The sequence below is a fragment of the Sitophilus oryzae genome, unplaced genomic scaffold (genome assembly GCF_002938485.1).
Source record: "Sitophilus oryzae breed Bouriz unplaced genomic scaffold, Soryzae_2.0 scaffold_1297_pilon_pilon, whole genome shotgun sequence".
Lineage (NCBI taxonomy): Eukaryota > Metazoa > Arthropoda > Insecta > Coleoptera > Curculionidae > Sitophilus > Sitophilus oryzae.
Window position 1 is genome coordinate 10,495,615 of NW_022145945.1, and position 18,934 is coordinate 10,514,548.

General features: G+C 31.4%; 1 protein-coding gene across 1 annotated transcript in view; it reads right to left on the reverse strand.

The window, feature by feature from the left end:
• The window catches only part of LOC115874752 (autophagy-related protein 2 homolog A), a 97,850-nt gene that overhangs the window by 57,673 nt on the left and 21,243 nt on the right, over positions 1-18,934 (reverse strand). Inside the window, exons 12-16 of the mRNA XM_030890028.1 lie at positions 18,066-18,281; positions 2,971-3,243; positions 2,528-2,703; positions 363-662; positions 20-235 (exon numbers count right to left, since the gene is read on the reverse strand). Of these exons, the coding sequence (XP_030745888.1) occupies positions 20-235; positions 363-662; positions 2,528-2,703; positions 2,971-3,243; positions 18,066-18,281 (1,181 nt within the window). The remainder of the gene's footprint in view (positions 1-19; positions 236-362; positions 663-2,527; positions 2,704-2,970; positions 3,244-18,065; positions 18,282-18,934) is intronic.

Here is an 18,934-nt window from a genome sequence, read left to right on the forward strand (position 1 = left end):
TTTTTGAAAAAACAATTACCTGGTATTACATTGGAGGCTGCGTCTCTAACCGGCGGATTTACACAAACCAAACCTTCGCCAATGTTAAGAGATAAAACAAATTCGCTTTGGCTATTTCTTCTTCCAGTCGCCTGGATATTTTTTGGGGAATGCTTAGTTTTGGAGTCATATGTTGAATAAAATATGTTGCTTGCGCAATTCTCTGATACTTCATCGCTCGACTCACTGTCAGAATCTAAAATATGATCAGAAAATAAATGAAGTGAAAATTAATAGAGTCCTTAAAAAATACTGAACAAAACTGAACAGAATATATAGCATGAATAGATCCCTGGACTATCAAAGATATCCCTAATTTTTACCTATTTGGACTCCACTTTTAGCCATAATAAAATTATCGTCCAAATCAAAATCCTGCAGATTTCCACCACCATAAACAGGATTGTATAGACTATTTGTTGGCTTAGGCGCTGAAGGGGCCCATAACAATAAATCGTTATTTATTCTATTGTATATCAATTCGTAGATTCTTTTAGATTGTAACTGAACGGAAACTATTGGCAATGTCACTTCTACCAACGTTTCGACGTTCGAACTGGTCGATTGAACGAAATCTTCAAGTTCAGATTTGTCTCCTGGTATCACTAGTTCTTCATTTTCATCTAAAAATAATATCACAGGTTAGTCCGTTAAAGTACTTTAAAATATATAGCAGACAGTAGTATCGACCGACTAGTGAGAATGAAAATCTAAGAACTAGTTCCTAGATTTTCTTAAAATATACATATATTATATATTGATATAGAAGGGTACTATTAAGTACATTGGCAAATTTAGGGGGGAGCGATTTAAGGCAAAAATTTTATATACAGTTCCAGAAATGTTTCCTTTTCAATATACAGTGTCAAACATTGAAAATAAATCGTTTTTTCGTAAATATCTTAATAATCTTTTAGACCATTTTGTTGATTTTTCTCACTTGATATTGGCTAATATCTTTGGTATGGCACAGGAGAATTTTTGGGGGGACAAAATTTCCATTTGTTCTCCATATTAGGTATAAAAAAATTATTTAATTTTTATAACTGAGAGGCAGCGGCAAAAATAATGATACCTAGAGTATCAATTTACCGTGAATGTCAACAAAATCGACTAAAAGATTATGGACGACAAACCACGATAAAAAAGATATTAACGATAAGCCACGTATTTTTAAAATGTTGACACATACTGCCACAACACTGTATTAATTTTAAATGATTATAATCAAACATTATACCAGGTGTGTCTCAAAAGCGGCTAACCGTTTCATAACTTCTTGTTTCACCGGAAATGACTACATCTTTTCATTTTTAAATGGCACGACGATTAAATCCCGACGACGAAAAGAGTTTTTTCCGAAACGTTAAGCATTTTTTTGTTCATTAGGCAAATTTGTATATCTGTAAACCTAACTTCTGGCAAGTAGTTTCCGTTTGGGATTAACGCCCAGAAGTGTTTACAAAAAATAACTATTTTATTTTGTAGATTTTCTTGCCGTTGTGAAATACCCATATAGGATTTTTTGGAGAGATAATATGTCAACTTTTGCCATTTCCGCTTAAAAAATACTGTATTTTAAATTTCAATCTAGAGTGCCTTTGTTAAAAACACTAATTTTTAATCAAGGAGCCTTGGAAAAATAGATTTGATTGTCTAATGTTTTTAGTGTCTTGTCCTGGCCGGTAAAAGATGGCCAAATCGTATTTTTAATCATATTTCAATTTTTGAAATGGAACGAGGGTGGCTCATTAGCATATTTGAAAAAAAGCATTTTTTTACGAATAATTTGGTTTGGTTTACTTATACGTCAATCAATCCTAATTTATGTCATGTACAGTACGTCTGCTGGATCTGTGTCTATAAAAGCAATGCGGACAAAAAACATTTAAATAAACAGCAATATATTTTATACGTCGACTTGACGAGTACGTCACCGCAAATCGCTCCGCCCACTCATTTTATTTTCTACTTGCAAATTTGTCGAATTTTTATTGATGGGACGCGTCGTCTAATTTTTTACGAAAAACATCGAGAGAATATCGTTTCCCCTCTCACGGACACCCCGTAGCTACAGAACGGACAGACGTACTGTACTAACATACCAAATCTCGTTTTTTTTATCCGAAAAAATAAAAAAATTATCGGGGTGAGTCACTTTTGAGACACGCACCCGGTATATTTTTAGTATATAATTAAAAAAAAAATGTTAATTTTCAGACTACCCACTTTGATGCAATCACTCGTCATGGTTTGTAGTTATTTTGAAAACAAAGCATTTTTGAACCTATATTTATATAAACTTTTTGTTAAAAATATCAACCACTAAACTTTGACTACACACTTAAATAACAATTTGTGTTTTAAACATTTCTCGACCACAGTATTAAATATATTCTTATATAGTCTGTCCAACAATAGAAGTTACACAGTGCCAGTTGCTGTATATCACTGGTCCCTTCTCTTACTGGACAGACTTGAGATATACCTTTATGATGTTTATTATGTGGAGTATCACTTTCATGTACAACTCTTTTAGCACTAAAGGGACCTGGTTCAGAGTTACCCTGATTCTCAAAAGCATCATACAACGAATGCGTCATTGGATCAGATATAACTATGTTCTCTTCACAGGGACTCTTAGGATACACCTTAATACATAACCTTAAAAAATTAAATATTATACAATCTCAGTGAATTAAGAAAAAATTGTTGCCGCGCATTGGTTTGTATTCAATTACATCACTATATTAAAGTAAGATGAAAAATCAACTACAGAGTGTTAAAAAGTGCCTAAATGACCTAATGATCCTGAAATAATGTGATAATGATAATAAATGTCACCAAAAACGTGTGATGGTTATATCAACTAATATTTAATAAGACCTTTAAGCTTATTTCACTGAGTTTCACATAAGTTAATTGAAATACCTAGTCTGAGGAGTACTTTGTTCTATGGAACTATATTTATCATCTTTTCCTGATCTACCGATGTGTAAGCCCGTACAATGCTCAGATTCATAATAGTAAATGTCTAGAAGTTTGCATTCCAGAGAATACTCGCCGACTGTTTGGTTTGTTACGAATATTGAGTGAAAATTGGCATCATGCAACTGGAGAGATACATAATCTGGTCTGACATTCCGCTCCCACCATGGAATTTTGCTCATGTCATGTGCAGGTCGAAAGTCTGGTATGGGAAACCTAAAAATCGTTTTTAAACACGTCACAATCAACTAAACTACCTATTGAATAAAAAACGTAGGAAGGAGTCTAACTTTATCTTTATATTTATGCATAAACGACAAAATCGACATCATGGGAATGAATCAACGTCATTGAATTTGATTTTAATTTTTGCCAATTTGTTGGGCTTATTTTATGTTAATTCTTGTTTTTTTATAATTTCTTCTATGCCAAGTGTATACATTTAGAAAGATATTGTGATACTTCAAATATAGTAACTTATGCAACATGCGATTGTTGCCAAGCAAAAACCATAAAATATAATAGAACTACTTTTCACTAGTAAGTATTATATATGTTACAAGTAGTAAAACAATCAATTACGAAATTCATATAGAATTAACTAATTTTATATTTATTCTTTCATTTTGGCATTTATTTAAAAATAATTAGGCTACCTAAATTTCACTTAGTTAGTTTAGTAGTTTCAGTAACGTATATTCAGTATATATTTATGTTATTAAATAATTATATTAACTATATTATTCTATTTACTATATAATTTTTTATCAATCTTAGTAACTAATAGCATTTACTGACTCAATATACCAAGTGACCAACTAAGAATGGAAGCCGGGTGTCTCAGAAAGTACTTATTGTATAACATTTAGAACAAAATTTTAATAAGTAAATCCGTCAACGAAAATCGTTGTAATTTATTTTCAACTTGGAAAAATGTCCGCTATGGCTAATTAGAAAACGGAATTTTTTTTCAAAAATATGCATGTAAAGAGGTATTTTCAATATCGAAACTCTGGTTTGGGTTAATGAAATTAAACAAAGTAGGGTTCCTTTTTCCTTAATATACAGGGTGGCGGGCACCTCATTCGATTCGTGTGTTTATACGAAAACGGAAATATGTAGAAACAAAACATTTTATGGGTATATGTGGAAAGACAATGTACATAATTTAAAATTATTTTGAAATGTACCGGGTACGTCAGAACTAAGATCCACACCAAAGTTATATTGGTTCTTACGGAACACCCGGTATTTTATTTCATATTTGGATCCGTCGATACAAAATAAAGCTTTATTATAAGGGTCAAATATGTTTACAAGCTTTGGTGTTTGAGATTTTTAAAGATATTTAAATATGCATGCTATAATGAAAAAGATTGTCAACACCCTGTACATTGCTTTTCAGAATTAATTCTTGTGCTGACCTTTCAGCCAAAGAAATAAACTTTACTGAAAAATTTGGTTGCATCGTTTAATGTATACAGGGGTATCAAAAATTGCTAGTCTATTTTAAATATTTATTTTACACAAAAACTTCGTTATTTGAAATACAACACCCTGTATTTTTTTAAATAAATCGAAGCAGCTTCAAATGCTCTTTCAAACTATTGTTATATTAGGGTTTCCTATACCTATCTAGCTTACATTTTGAATAAAGAGCAATTTCTCAATAAAATGGCAACCAAGAGGGCTAGTGTCGTCATTGCAAGTTTCTGGTGACAGTTAGTAGCTATTTTCAAAATCAAAATTAGTTTTTAGACTTTATTTAAATTTATATCAGTTTACTTTTATTTAATATACCTATAATAGTTTAATAAATGATATTTATTAAATATATATTTATAATTCTATCAAGAAATACGAAGAAGTAGTTCTGTGATTTATTTTACGATGACTTGTAGATATAAGGATTTTCTATAAAAGAGCCAAATACAGCAAATTCATTTCCTTCACTTCCAACGACAGGTTTCTGGCTAATAGGATTTTTATAAACCTCACTACTAGTTCTGCGAAATACTACAAGTAGTTTTTCAAAGGAACGCTTATCAGGAAGATTCCTATTTGGATATCTTTGAACATAAGCCCTTGAGGCCAAGAAGCAATTTTTCTCAGAAAATAAAATCACTAGTAACATATCCATTCGTTGCGCCAGCAGATACTGCTTTATTTTTCTTGATAAAATAATGAATACTTACTTATTAAACTACTAGTTGAAGCCTGGCGCATCCGCCACAACATCAGGAAAAAAATACTTTTTATTTTTTTTAATTAAATGAAGAACAAACACAACTACGACAGTTTTTAGAAGAGCCAATTAGCTATCTTTTAGTAAAAAAAGCAACTTTCTAGAGCAAGTCGTTACTTCAGTAGAAACGACACAGATAAACATTAGCATTTATATATGTAGATTGTAGGTAAATTTAAGTAAACTGTTATAAATCTAAATAATAATGTCCATAAACTAATGTCGATTTTGAAAATAGTTAATAAATATCACTAGAAAATTACTATGGCAACACTAGCCATCTTGACTGCGATTTTATTGAAAAATCGCTTTTTATTCAAAATATGAGCAAGATAGGTATAGGAAACCCTAATATAGTTTGAAAGAGCATTTGAATCTGCTTCGATTTATTTTCAAAAATACAGGGTGTTGCATTTGAAATAACAAAGTTTTTATATAAAATCAATCCTTAAAATAGATCAGCAATTTTTGGTACCCCTGTATAAATTTAAGGAAGCAATAACATTTTTCAGTAAAGTTTATTTCCCTACCTTTAAACTCAGCACAGGAATTAATTCTGAAAAGTAATGTAGAGGCTGTAAACCAAACCAAACCAAATCTATTCTATTGTAGCATGCATATTTAAATATCTTCAAATATCTCAAAAACCAAAGATTTTAAATATATTTAACCCTTATAATATATGCTTTTTTTGGGCCGATAATCCAAAAATGAAATAAAATACCGAGTGTTCCATAAGATAAAAAATATAACTTAGTAGCCTAACTTAATATTTTCTCTTAATTTTTTCTGTTACAGAGAAGATAGAAGGATGTGGTTTGCGCTGACTTTTTGGAAATTTTGTGTTTTATTTAACTATTCAAAAAGAAACATAAGCCCACGGCCACACAGAAAGCGTTTTTAGCGCTTTGCATTTTTTGCGTCTCAAGCGCTTTTTGCGATATTACCGTTTTAAGCGCTTTTTTCGATTTGTGTCCATTAAAAACACGCAAAAGACACGGCAGGTCTGCAGTTTCTATCAAGATGTCAATTAGTAACGTCACAAGCTCGTGGATTCCCGGCCCGTCCAACAATCAATCCTGTGAGAAAGAGATAGGCGAGATCGGCGCCGTTAGCGTTGAAGAGACGAAGATAAAAGATGCTGGGATTGAATCGTGGACGGGCCGGGGTATATATTCGGAGACAAACACAATCTACTGCTAGTGCCAGTGGTGTGTGTAAAAATAATAATAATTATTTGCCATTTATTTTACGAATTTTAGTTTATACAGGGTGGCGCCTCTCATACGCCGCGGGGGCTTCAAGGAGAACAACAGTTTGTATTGAAAGGAAATTTTGTGAACACATATATAGGTTAATTCAGAGCTCTTTTTAAAAATATAGAGAGTTCTATAGGGTGTCCCCAAAAAAGTTACATATAAAAGTTGTGTTTTTTTGTAATGGAACACCCTATATATTAATTGATTTTCGGATTCTGGGAGAAAAATAAAGGTTAGTTTTATTAGAGAAGTATATGACTAAAATGTAAGGTTTTTGACATATTTAATATTTTCTAAAAATAAAGAACAATTTTTAAATTACAATAAAAGCTACCTAAATTGGAATTTACCCAGTAAAACCTAATATGTAGTTAAATTAACTATTGTACTTTTAATCAAATTAAAACTTGGTCCAAAAAGTTATACAGGGTGAGACAAAATTAATATTGAATATTGGTCATCTTCAAAAGTATGTTACTGTTTTATTTTAAATGGAACACCCAGAATATTATTCCAATATTCAATAGAGAATTCATTTCTCCTCAAAAAACTATTAAGGTTGCCTACCCCTCAAACAAAGATTTTCCTAGATATTTTCATTTACATGATTTGATCTGAGTAGATCTTTATTATTTGATAAAATCTAGTTGGCTGTGATATGTCTGACTTTACTTCAACATAGCTGTCTAATTAGTCCAACTTTAACAACTAGTTATCATTTTGTGTCAGTTAAAACAAAAAAATTTCTCAGAAATTTGCCGAAAATGCAAACTTATCCTACATCAGAGAGAATTGATGTGATTCTATTAGTTGGTGAATGTAGTGCGCATTCACCAATTAATAGAATACTTATAAATGCTCCTGATTTTATCTAGTCTGTTTTTTTATGAGGATATGTTAAAGACAGTGTTTACAAAACTCGACCAACTATTGTCGACAACATTAGAGAAATTATTGTAGCTGCATTTTGACGTAGAACTCCACATATGTCTTTTAATGAAAAGATCCTTTTGAAAAGACAATCATTTTATGCTTAACACGAAAGGAAGCAGTTTGAGCATTTGATTTCATCTAGCTAATTTGTGTCAAATAATTATAGGTTTATATCTAGTTTTTATTCTATAATAATTAAAATATGTTTTAAACGTGTATCTTTTTATTGCCGTTGAGTATTTTACTCTACAATGTTTAATTTTAGTTAAATTCACAAAAGGTATATCACAGGCACCCTAGATTTTTTCAAATAATAAAGATCTACTGACGCAAAATCATAAAAATTAAAATATCTAGAAAAATTTTCGTCTGAGGGGTAGGCAACCTTCATAATATTTTGAAGATATATAAATTCACCATTGAACACCGGAATAATATACTGGGTGTTCCATTTAAAATAAAGGAGTAACTTGCTTTTAAAAGTGACTAATGTTCTATATTAATTTTGTCTCACTCTGTATAACTTTTCGGGCCAAATTTCAATTTGGTTTAACATACAATGGTTACTGTAATTAAATATCAGGCTATACAAGGTCAACTAAAATTTAGTTAGCTGTTATCGAAATTTAAAATTTACTCTTCATTTTTACAAAATGGAAAATATGTCAAAATCCTTAGATTTTAGGTATATGCTTTTTTGATAAAACTTACTCTATTTTTTCCCTAGAATCCGAAAATCAAATAATATATAGGGTGCTTGGTTTGGTTTGGTTTGGTTGGTTTATCAGAAAAAACACAACTTTGATGTGTAACTTTTTTGGGGGACACCCTGTATAATTCTATATATTTTTATAAAATGCTTTCAGTTAGCCTACATATGCTGCCAAAATTTTATTTCAGTATAAACTACTGTTCTCCTTGGAGCTTCCGCGGCGTATGAGAGGCGCCACCCTGTATGTGTATATTTTTTTATGTTGTAGTGTTGTGGTTAGTACTTGTTATAATTATAATATAATATAATAAATAATTATTATTATATAATAGAATAGTAAATATTGCTAGTTGCTAATGCAATTTTAGGACATGATTTATGAAACTTTTTGGAGTGAAACTTCTTTACGCGCGTTGGGAGTAAAAATTCAAGGCCGTGACATACGAGATAGTGAGACGGCCCTGACACACGAGCTCGTTGTAACGAAACGTGTTGACGGCTTAGAAATACGTAGTGACGCGACGTGTATTTGTGAGCAGTCCACGTGTTTATCAAAAATATTGATATTTGAATACAAATTTTGTAAAAGTGAATCAAATTATTACGTGTAAAAAAAACATTTGTTAGACGTAAAAAACTATTTTTTACGCGTATAAAACTATTTGTTACTGGTAGAAAACTATTTCTTACGCCTATAAAACTATTTGTTACTGGTAGATTTTAGAATGAATTTTTGAATTCTAAATTCTAAACTGGTAGATATCTATTTTTTACGCTTATAAAACTACTTGTTACGTGTGAAAACCTATTTGTTACATGTAAAAAACTATTTTTTTACGCGTCAAAAACTTATTGTTTCTGGTAGAAAACCTTTTGTTATACAAAAAAGATATGTTTTACGTGTAAAAAACTATTTATTACACGTAAAAAACTAATCAAAAACTTATTGTTTCCAGTAAAAACCATTTTTACCCAAAAATATATTTTTTACGTGTAAAAAAACTATTTGTTACATGTAAAAAACTATTTTTTACGCGTCAAAAACTATTTTTTACGCGTCAAAAACTATTTGTTTCTGTTAAAAAAAACCTTTTTTACGTAGAAAAAAACACTTTTTACGCATAAAAAACTATTTTTTACGCGTAAAAAAATACTCTTTTAATTAATTACTTTTTCAACATTTCAAACTACACTTTTTCAAACATTTCCTTCAAATTTTTGAATTTAATAGAATCTTCCTAAACAATAGATGTTCTTTATAAAAATATTTTTAGATAATACCTTAAAATGAAAAAAATGCATACTATTTAATTTATTTTTATTGTATTATTAAATATAACGTCCGCCTATGACGGGGTCTCATCTTAGAAAACGCTAAAGACGCTACAGAAAACAAACTGATTTGTTTTCATTTTCGTTTTTTGCGAGACACGCCGAACGCTACACGCTTTTGGTGTGGCCACTCCTATATAATCCTGTTATTTTGTTTTAGTGGCTAAAGACGCTTCACGCTAAAAACGCAAAAGACGCTTTCTGTGTGGCCGTGGGCTTAGGCTCCTATTCATTTTTTATGCAAGAGCGCAATATCCGTTATAGTCCATTTCCCTCGAGAAAAAAAACGCCAAATTGTGATACAAGCATGAAATTTGGCAAAGTTATAAAAAACGATATTTTAAGAGATTTGACCCGATTAGCCACCCTCCCAGACCCGGAGGACACCCCATATCGCCATTTTTTCAAAATGGCGGACAAAAATTTCTTACATCTTAGGCTTTTTTAATATGTGCGATATTATACTCTCTATATTATATTATTCGAAGATGGAGAATCCAAGAAAAAATGTTTCAGGTCGATATGACCTTTACTGACCTTGAAAACTGCTTTATGATTAAAAAAGTTGACATTCTTGCAGATTTTGGTTAAAAAAAATTAAACGGCTAGCATGAACGAATTTATAACAAAAATAAGTAATTTACATTAAAAAAGTGAAAAAAAAAACGTGTTTTCCAAAATTATAGCTGTCAACGACGATCATAGGCGGCGCATGGATTTTTTGAAATATTTGTTAAAATTTTCCGGAATTGACTAAATGAAACTGAATGGCCTAAAAAAAATAAAATAAAAATATTTTAATTTTTCGGGGAATTCTCATCCAGGCGACCTGTCAACCCTGTACGCATTACGCAATCCGCATTGCTTATTGTTAAATATTTGTTAAAAAAAAAATCTTAAATCTTAACTTTAGACTGAATGTTGGCGATATTATACTCTATATTATATAATTCGAGGATGGAGAATCCAAAAAAAATGTTTCAGGTCGATGTGACCTTTACTGACCATGAAAACTGCATTATGATTGAAAAAATTGACATTTTTGCATACTTTGGTAAAAAAAATTAAACGGCTAGCATAAATGCATAACAAAAATAAGTAATTAATATTAAAAAGGTAATAAAAAGGTGGTTTTTAAAATTATAGTTGTTTACAACGATCGTTGGCAAAACATGTATTTTTTTAAATAATGTTAAAAATTTAGAAAATTTGTCAAAATCAATTAAATGAGATTGAATGGTCTTCCAAGTGATTTTAAAGCAAAACAGAAATAAATGGTTTCTAGTTGATACTGATTGATCTTGATTAAATTCTAATGAAGAAAATTATATACTTATTAAAAAAAGCAGGATAAATTTCAAGTCTTTATTTAGGTAACTTGTTTATTTTCACATGTCCCTTGATAAATCGTACATGCAGGAGTGCAAGGAAGTCCTGCTTTGCGACAGGAACATCGTATGCTTTCGCACTGCCCTCTACACCCACATTTTTCCAACCCTCTTAAAGCAGTCCAAATTTGGGGTTCCTCACTCCACTTGGGCTCCCATCGATCCAGTTTTAATGTCCAACCTCATTTTTCAGGTGAAGGATGTTTTTCATCATGAATTAAGGACCGACCCATATTTGTCCCGCTTGGTAGGCAGTCCTACGACACTGCTCAATAAGGCTTCCTTTTGTTGGTGCACACCAAGGACTGTATATATTCTAAAGGACTGTTCGATCGCGTCAAATCGCCGCTGTCGTAGTCGCCGTGGAATGCTACGTCACGCGCTGACCAGCGCGGATGGTTATTCTAGCGGGACAAAATCTCAAGAGCAATGTTTGGGACTTAAAATCTAAATTCTATAAAGAACGTAGCAAATGGTCTAATATATAGCAACTATATGGTTAAATTTATTTATTTATTAACAACTTAATTTATTTTAAATAAATACAAGATAATAAAACTATGATATTATTCGTACATGACACACAAAAACCGTATTGTAAACTATTGCCAAATACATAAAATTATGATATCAAAAAACTCTTTAGCAGTTTTTTTTAATTAATTTGTAATCTTGTGACACCCTCTATAATTTATTTTAAAAAAATATATTTTATTTTGAAAATAATAAATAAGATAGGTATTTTAATTAGTATTAAAATTTTTAACACTCGGTAATTGTAAATTCATACATATATAGTAAGTATCTAAGACAATTTTTAAACTCAGTGCCTTTTGATGGAGTTGTTTTGTTTTTATACTATCCGATTGAAATGAATCTTTTTGGACATTCACCTGTTAAGCTTGAACTCCCTATGACTATAACTACCTGTGTTGGTAACTATTGGTAACTCAAAAGATCTACATCATTCAATATATCGATATTTGAAAAAAAAGTGAAAGTTTGATATCTGCAGAACAAAGGCACGAAGGATTTTAACAAATAATATACGTACAGTAGAAAAGTACATACCTTTGGCAATCTTCAACATAATTTGGGTTTGGAATAAAATGTATAAGCACTTGTAAATATTTTGTTTTCGTATGATCTCTGCCTTGCTCAGCAGAAAACGACCAAATTTGGTTGATAAAAATGTATCGAAATACAAAGAATATTCATGCATTTTTGTATCAATTGGAATGTCTACTATTTATTCTTATCAGTACACATTTTTGGGTTATTTCTAACCAAACGCTTTTGTCCCGCTAAATTTATCTTCCAACGCACTGTGCGCTCGTCCGTCAAATGCAAAAATAACTGTCACTGTCTAAAATCTTTAGCGCCAACTTCAACTCGGTCAGTAGATGACGTAAAAAAACTGACAGTGCAGGAAGATACGAATCGAACTATCCTTATCTCTATAGTATCCTTGGGTGCACACATTGCTATTTGTCTATCATCCCTACAAAATTGCACTTTTCTTAACTCATTGACCTTCGATAACTGGGTCATGGCGTCGTATAGCTTCACCGTGAATGCTTCTATTTGACCAATTATATTGATTAGCCTCTGATTGTAAAAGAATATATACCCGGCCAGACTTTTTAGCTTCCAACTTTGGAAAACGAGCCAAATTTTTTTGTCTAAACTTATCAGTTTTTTCTCGTTTAACTTAATTTTCCGGAATCCCTTGAAGCTCTGCTAACCTCACATGATACATGTGGAATAAATCTGCCATCCTAAACGCATAGTTATAAGAATCACAAAGCTTTTTCTGCATAAAAATAAGCAGGTCAGCAAAAGCCATATCTTCACACATTAATTCATCACTATCTGATTTAGTTGGGCACTCATTCTGTCTCGCTTTATTATAAACGTTTGCGAGGCATTTAGGATGATACTGACTGTCTTGGGCTACCAAGTCTCCTTGAGTTACATAAGCGACCAACTCAAAATCTTTAAGTACTGCAGCACACCTCTTTACATTTTTAGAAATATCATCTATGGCGCATTTTCGTAGAGGATTTTTTCGAAAACCTGGGGCTTTACACAAAAAGCACATTGTCCTGCTAAAGATTCGAAGAGCACGCAGAGAGTTTTCTTTAATTCTTGTGACGATGAAGGTTCAGATTCGTGTTCAAGATGGTCGTTTTCTTGGATTTCGCTCTTTTCCTGGAGTTTTTTAAAAAGTCTTTTTAATCGATCTCCAGTATATAAGAATATATATATATATATATTATAATAAATATATAAGAGCATTATATTTTTCAAACGCCGACTTTATTCCATCTCCTTCATGTAAAAAATTAGCTGTGTAAAAAATTAGCACATGTCTCAATTCACTCAACTGTGACGGATTTGCAGCAATTGTTTCATAACCTGTTTTAGATTTTTTGACTGGATTATTCAGGAGGGTTTCTGAGTTGACCTCTTTTTACTTGACATGTACAATAATTTTCCCAGTTTATAGAAACATTTTGCCCGATTAATGATTTTCTTGTTAAAATTGGTTTTGGTTTTGACAATTTCAGTCTTTAAAATCTAAAACCAGCAATATGCAAATTTAGTTTTCGGCGTGACGATACAAACGATAAAACAATAAGCAATACGGATTGCGTAATGCGTACAGGGTTGACAGGTCGCCTCGATGAGAATTCCCCGAAAAATTAAAATGTTTTTATTTTATTTTTTTTTATTTATTTGCTATAAAATCATTTGGAAGGCCATTCAGTTTCATTTAGTCAATTCCGGAAAATTTTAACAAATATTTCAAAAAATCCATGCGCCGCCTATGATCGTCGTTGACAGCTATAATTTTGGAAAACACTTTTTTTTTAACTTTTTTAATGTAAATTACTTATTTTTGTTATAAATTCGTTCATTCTAGCCGTTTAATTTTTTTAACCAAAGTCTGCAAAAATGTCAATTTTTTTTAATCATAAAGCAGTTTTCAAGGCCAGTAAAGGTCATATCGACCTGAAACATTTTTTTTTGGATTCTCCGTCCTCGAATTATATAATATAGAGTATAATATCGCCCATATTAAAAAAGCCTAAGATGTAAGAAATTTTTGTCCGCCATTTTCTCAAAATGGCGGTATGGGGTGTCCTACGGGTCCGGGAGGGTGGCTAATCGGGTCAAATCTCTTAAAATATCGTTTTTTATAACTATGCCAAATTTCATGCTTGTATCACAATTTGGCGTTTTTCGATAAAAATTTGCTCGAGGGAAATAGACTATTATAGTTGACGCGCCCTCAAGCTACCATAGCAAAATCTACAGAGACAACGTTTATAATTAGGTTGGAGCATAGACTTAAAATAAAATATAGACTGAGCATCTCATTCATAAATAGCTGGAACATGCAGTTAGACACTGTTTTGTTATTGTTGTGTTATTGTTTTAGGTTATAACGAGTGCGACACGAACGATAGATAGGTTGTCTCTGTCGTAACGGTCGTTCCCTGACGACTCTGCCGAGAAACACAACACTGTCTTTCGTTTCTCAAGTATACCTGAACTCTCCGTATCATAGCCGGGTAATTTTTTTATTTTAATGAAGCTATAATTAAATTAAAAATATATCGTATTTAAACTTTTTTATATTTTATTAAGATTTAGGACAGGTTTTTAAATAAAAGTTTAGAAAAAAACGTCTTAGAGTACAAAAAGGATAAAAATAATAAAATACACGTTATAGAAGAAATTTTATAATCGAAATTACGTAATTTTTGAAATTAATAATAAATTATTAATTTTAGTCAAACATTTACAACCCCTAATATTAATTAAAACAGGATCTATTCCACAGATATAATAGAATCGGCGACAGGGAGAAAAAAAAAATATGATTGTTGTAATTTTTTTTCTGGTTAAGTGATGTCTTATGTAAATTATAGAAAACATAAATCTGTTCCATTAAAGCAAGGAAGGTGATAGGAAGTGGATAAAATAAAAACTACATTTATTTAACTCGGTACTGTATTATACCGGGTGCGTCCCAAAAGTGGCTCATCCCCCATAATTTTTTTATATTTTCAAATAAAAAAAACAAGATTTAGTATGTTAGTACATGACATAAATTAGGATTGATTGACGCATTCAATTGTTTTTGGTCACTTCCTGTTTCACCGGAAATGACTATAACTTTTAATTTTTAAACGGCACCCTTGGTATATTTCTACTTTATTCGATAGAAAATGGCACTCTGAATAGAATGACACATCATATGTCAACTTTTGACATTCTCGCATATGGTTTAATTGTAATTGTAACACGCGGTTCATAACGACAATTTGACTCGAAATACCAAGTGTGTGGTATCAATATATTCATAAAAAATGCTTTCCAAATATGCTAATGAGTCACCCTTGTTCCATTTGAAAAAATTGACATATGTATGATTAAAAATACGATTTGTACATCTTTTAACCGGCCTAGACAAGACACGAAACCCATTAGACGATCAAAACTATTTTTCCAAGGCTCCTTGATTAAACCTTAGTGTTTTTAACAACACCATGGCACCCTGGATTGAAATTTAAAATACGATTTGTTTTTAAGCGACAATGTCAAAAGTTGACATATGATATGCCATTCTATTCAGAGTATCATTTTTTATCGAATAAAGTAGCAATATACCGAAGGTGCCTTTAAAAATCAAAAGATGTAATCATTTCCGTGAAACAGGAAGATACCAAAAACAATTGAATACGTCAATAAATCCTAATTTATGTCATATACCTACTAACATACAAATCTGTTTTTTTTATCTGAAAAAATAAAAAAGTTATAGGGGCGAGCCACTTTTGAGACGACCCGGTATATTAAAAAATATTGCTTCATAATGTAATATCATTTTAAAATTCTTGTATGTTATTTTAGATTCTCAAGATAATTTTAGAATAAACCGGAATATATTTTTAATAAAAGCATTATTAATTATTAACAGGGTTATAATTATGATTTTGTTACAATGTAAGTAAGTAAATAATGTAATGTAAGAGAAAAAATTCAGATTTTACATTTTACTAAAATATTATCTAAATAAGCGCCTTTCTACAACAACGCCACTTACTCCTAATGGGTATATTGAGAGTTGCCTACCGGTCGAAAGTTGTTTCAAGACTTAAATGGATTATTTAAGTCAAATTTCTTGCAAATTTGGCACTGACGAACCATATTTTATAGTTCTTGAACAGAAAAAGTCAATAAAATAAACAATTAAAGACTACAAGCTAAGAAAATGCGTTAATACAGCCGGGGATATAGCGGCAACAAAGCTTTACCGCACACGTGCGACGCGTACTACAAGGTAATAAATGAATGAATAGGCTCCCTCGCTTCTAATCGGTGTTGTCATATTGTAAAGAACTTATCCTCTTTAAACAGTATCCGACTTATAATTTAGTAGTATAAGGACTATTTAATACATCTTTGGAATATTAAAACCTACTTTATTAAACTGTAGTATTAATATCTCAAAATATGTGTATAACAAGAAAAAAAATATTGATAATATTAAAGACGTCACAACATAGGCTGGATGAGGAAGGCTCGGTCGACTGTACCCAGAAGTAAACATGTGTACAAAAAATATTGTCTGTCCGCGTTGAGATGTAAATAGTGTAGTCTATATTTTATTTTAAGTCTATGGGTTGGAGTGAGAGAAAAGCGACGGTGTGCTGTTGCGGCGTTGCCGGTACGCCTTTCCCTATCAAGTAAAATCACGATCGCAAACCAATTATTTTTAAACTACTTTTTTTTCGAAAAGATAACTAGATAAAATCATTAGATATGTTTCTGAGCATCTGAAATGGAATTATAAGGATATCGTTAGGGTGTCATTTTTTTTATAACGATAAAACGTCATAAATCGCGATAATTTAAAAACTCAATTTTTTAACACATAATACGTCATAACTTAAGAACCACTTTAGACATTGAAACTTTTTTTATTTTGAAGATCGGATCTTTTGCTATATGTTTAAATAAGAAAAATTCGATAAGGTTGTTTTTTTCCCTTCAAAAATTTTAAACAACCCATCCATACTTGTAGTGCATAGCAATTTTCAGAAATCTTGTAACTTTTTTAATTGTAAAAATTCTCACATACTGTCTTCGAAGAAAATAGACAAAATTGTGCACTGCGCCTGACCAGCACAGTTATTAGAGAGATATCGGAAAACCGAATAGCGACATCCAGTATTTACGCGTACCTTATCATGGTTACGATATACGCGAGTCAATTTTTAACGCAACACCCGCTAATAACGGAACCGCCTGACGTAATTTGCGGACCAATTACACCAAGCGCTCTTTCTAAATAACCTCTGATAACGTTTAAAAATTACTTAAATGGGCATGTGCGGGTATTTGACAACCGGAGCCGGCCGGCGAGATCTTTTATTTTAGGTTATGTGTGAATTGTTTTGACTTATTGCTTTAGTTTTATTAGGTAATTTGATATTTAAGTAGCTGGGATTAGTTTTAATTAAATAAATATGGCCCAAAATATGGATTCCACCTCTTCCAATACTAAAGAACCTATAAAGAGTCTTAGGTTTACAGCAGATGACGACTTAGCCCTTCTAAGAGAATTTGTTGCTTGTTGCCCTAAACCCATTGGCAGTCGTTGAACAATAAAGCACTGGAAATAAGCACTTTAGCCCTTTAGTTTTAAAATACCTAGTAAACAAAACAATTTCAAAGTTTTAAATTCAAAGTTAGGTTAAGTTTAAATAGCGGACGCGACGCGATCAGAATTCTTTCCGATCCGATAACTATAAATGAAGAGAGTTAATACCACCTCACGTAAAGGAAATTACACCTGGCCTTATTAACGTCCATGCACGCTATTCGGTTTAGCGATATCTCTCTATTACGCTGTTTATTGTTATTTTACGCGAGTTTATTTTTGCGCACAGGAAATTTGACTCGTTTGCACATCGTCATAAAAAACAATTTTCGTACCACGAATTAGGGACAAGATTTTTATCTGTATACTTATAGGATACCTAATCTGTGACTGTACCTAAATCATATTATTAAACTATAAATTGAATGATTCCTAATTTATTAATAAATCGAAGAAGAATTTAGTTTCTAATGGTTATATTATTTGAACATACCTTAATTTAAAATTCAAAAATGGACAGATCACTTTCAGGTCTAAAGTAGATTCATTTTCAGCTGTGTTTATGGTCGGTTTGTATTGTGCCTGATTTGTACCCCATATGTTCGTCCCTGTCTTAACTGAGGTACATATTGGGGGACAATTTAATAAGCCAGTAATCCTATCTATTATAGATATATCACATTCTACAGAGCACTTATCCATATAAATCCTGCAAAAAAGAATATCAAAAAATTATATAATATCGTCCTATTGCTGCCAAAAGTCACTAACTTACTTTTTATTACTTCCGAGAAAAACGCATCAAAAGATTAATTATATTGCATAAAGTTTTTGTTAGTGACTATTCGGTATTAAAATACAGCATAAATAGGCAAAAATCGTAGTTAATAACTTTTTCAATCGATTCTCCGCTTCAAAATATAGTTAGTAATTGAATTTTTAGGTTATTCGGAAAAATGTTAGTCAATGACTTTTGGCAGCAATAGGACGATATACAGGGGTGCTACTACTAATTCGAGTACGAGCATTGGTATCTCGGAAACCGTAATAGATACGAACATGGTTAAATTGGGGCGTAAAAAAAAAATTGCGCTTTGGGGTGTTCACTAAGATGCCATCAAAAAAGTTTTAAAAATTTCAAGGATTGCTGAGTTTTTTGGAAAAAACGGATTTTTTTGAAAATCAATTTTATTTTTTTCTGTCGTTGCTTTTTAGAAAGTAAAAAAACTAATTGCACATTCTCATTGCCACTTTATTAGGGTTATCTGATAGTATTTTTATATTTTCAAATTAGCTGATAGTTTGTGAGATACAGAGGCCAACTTAATTTCTTTAAATACGGACCTGCATTTTTTATTTTAG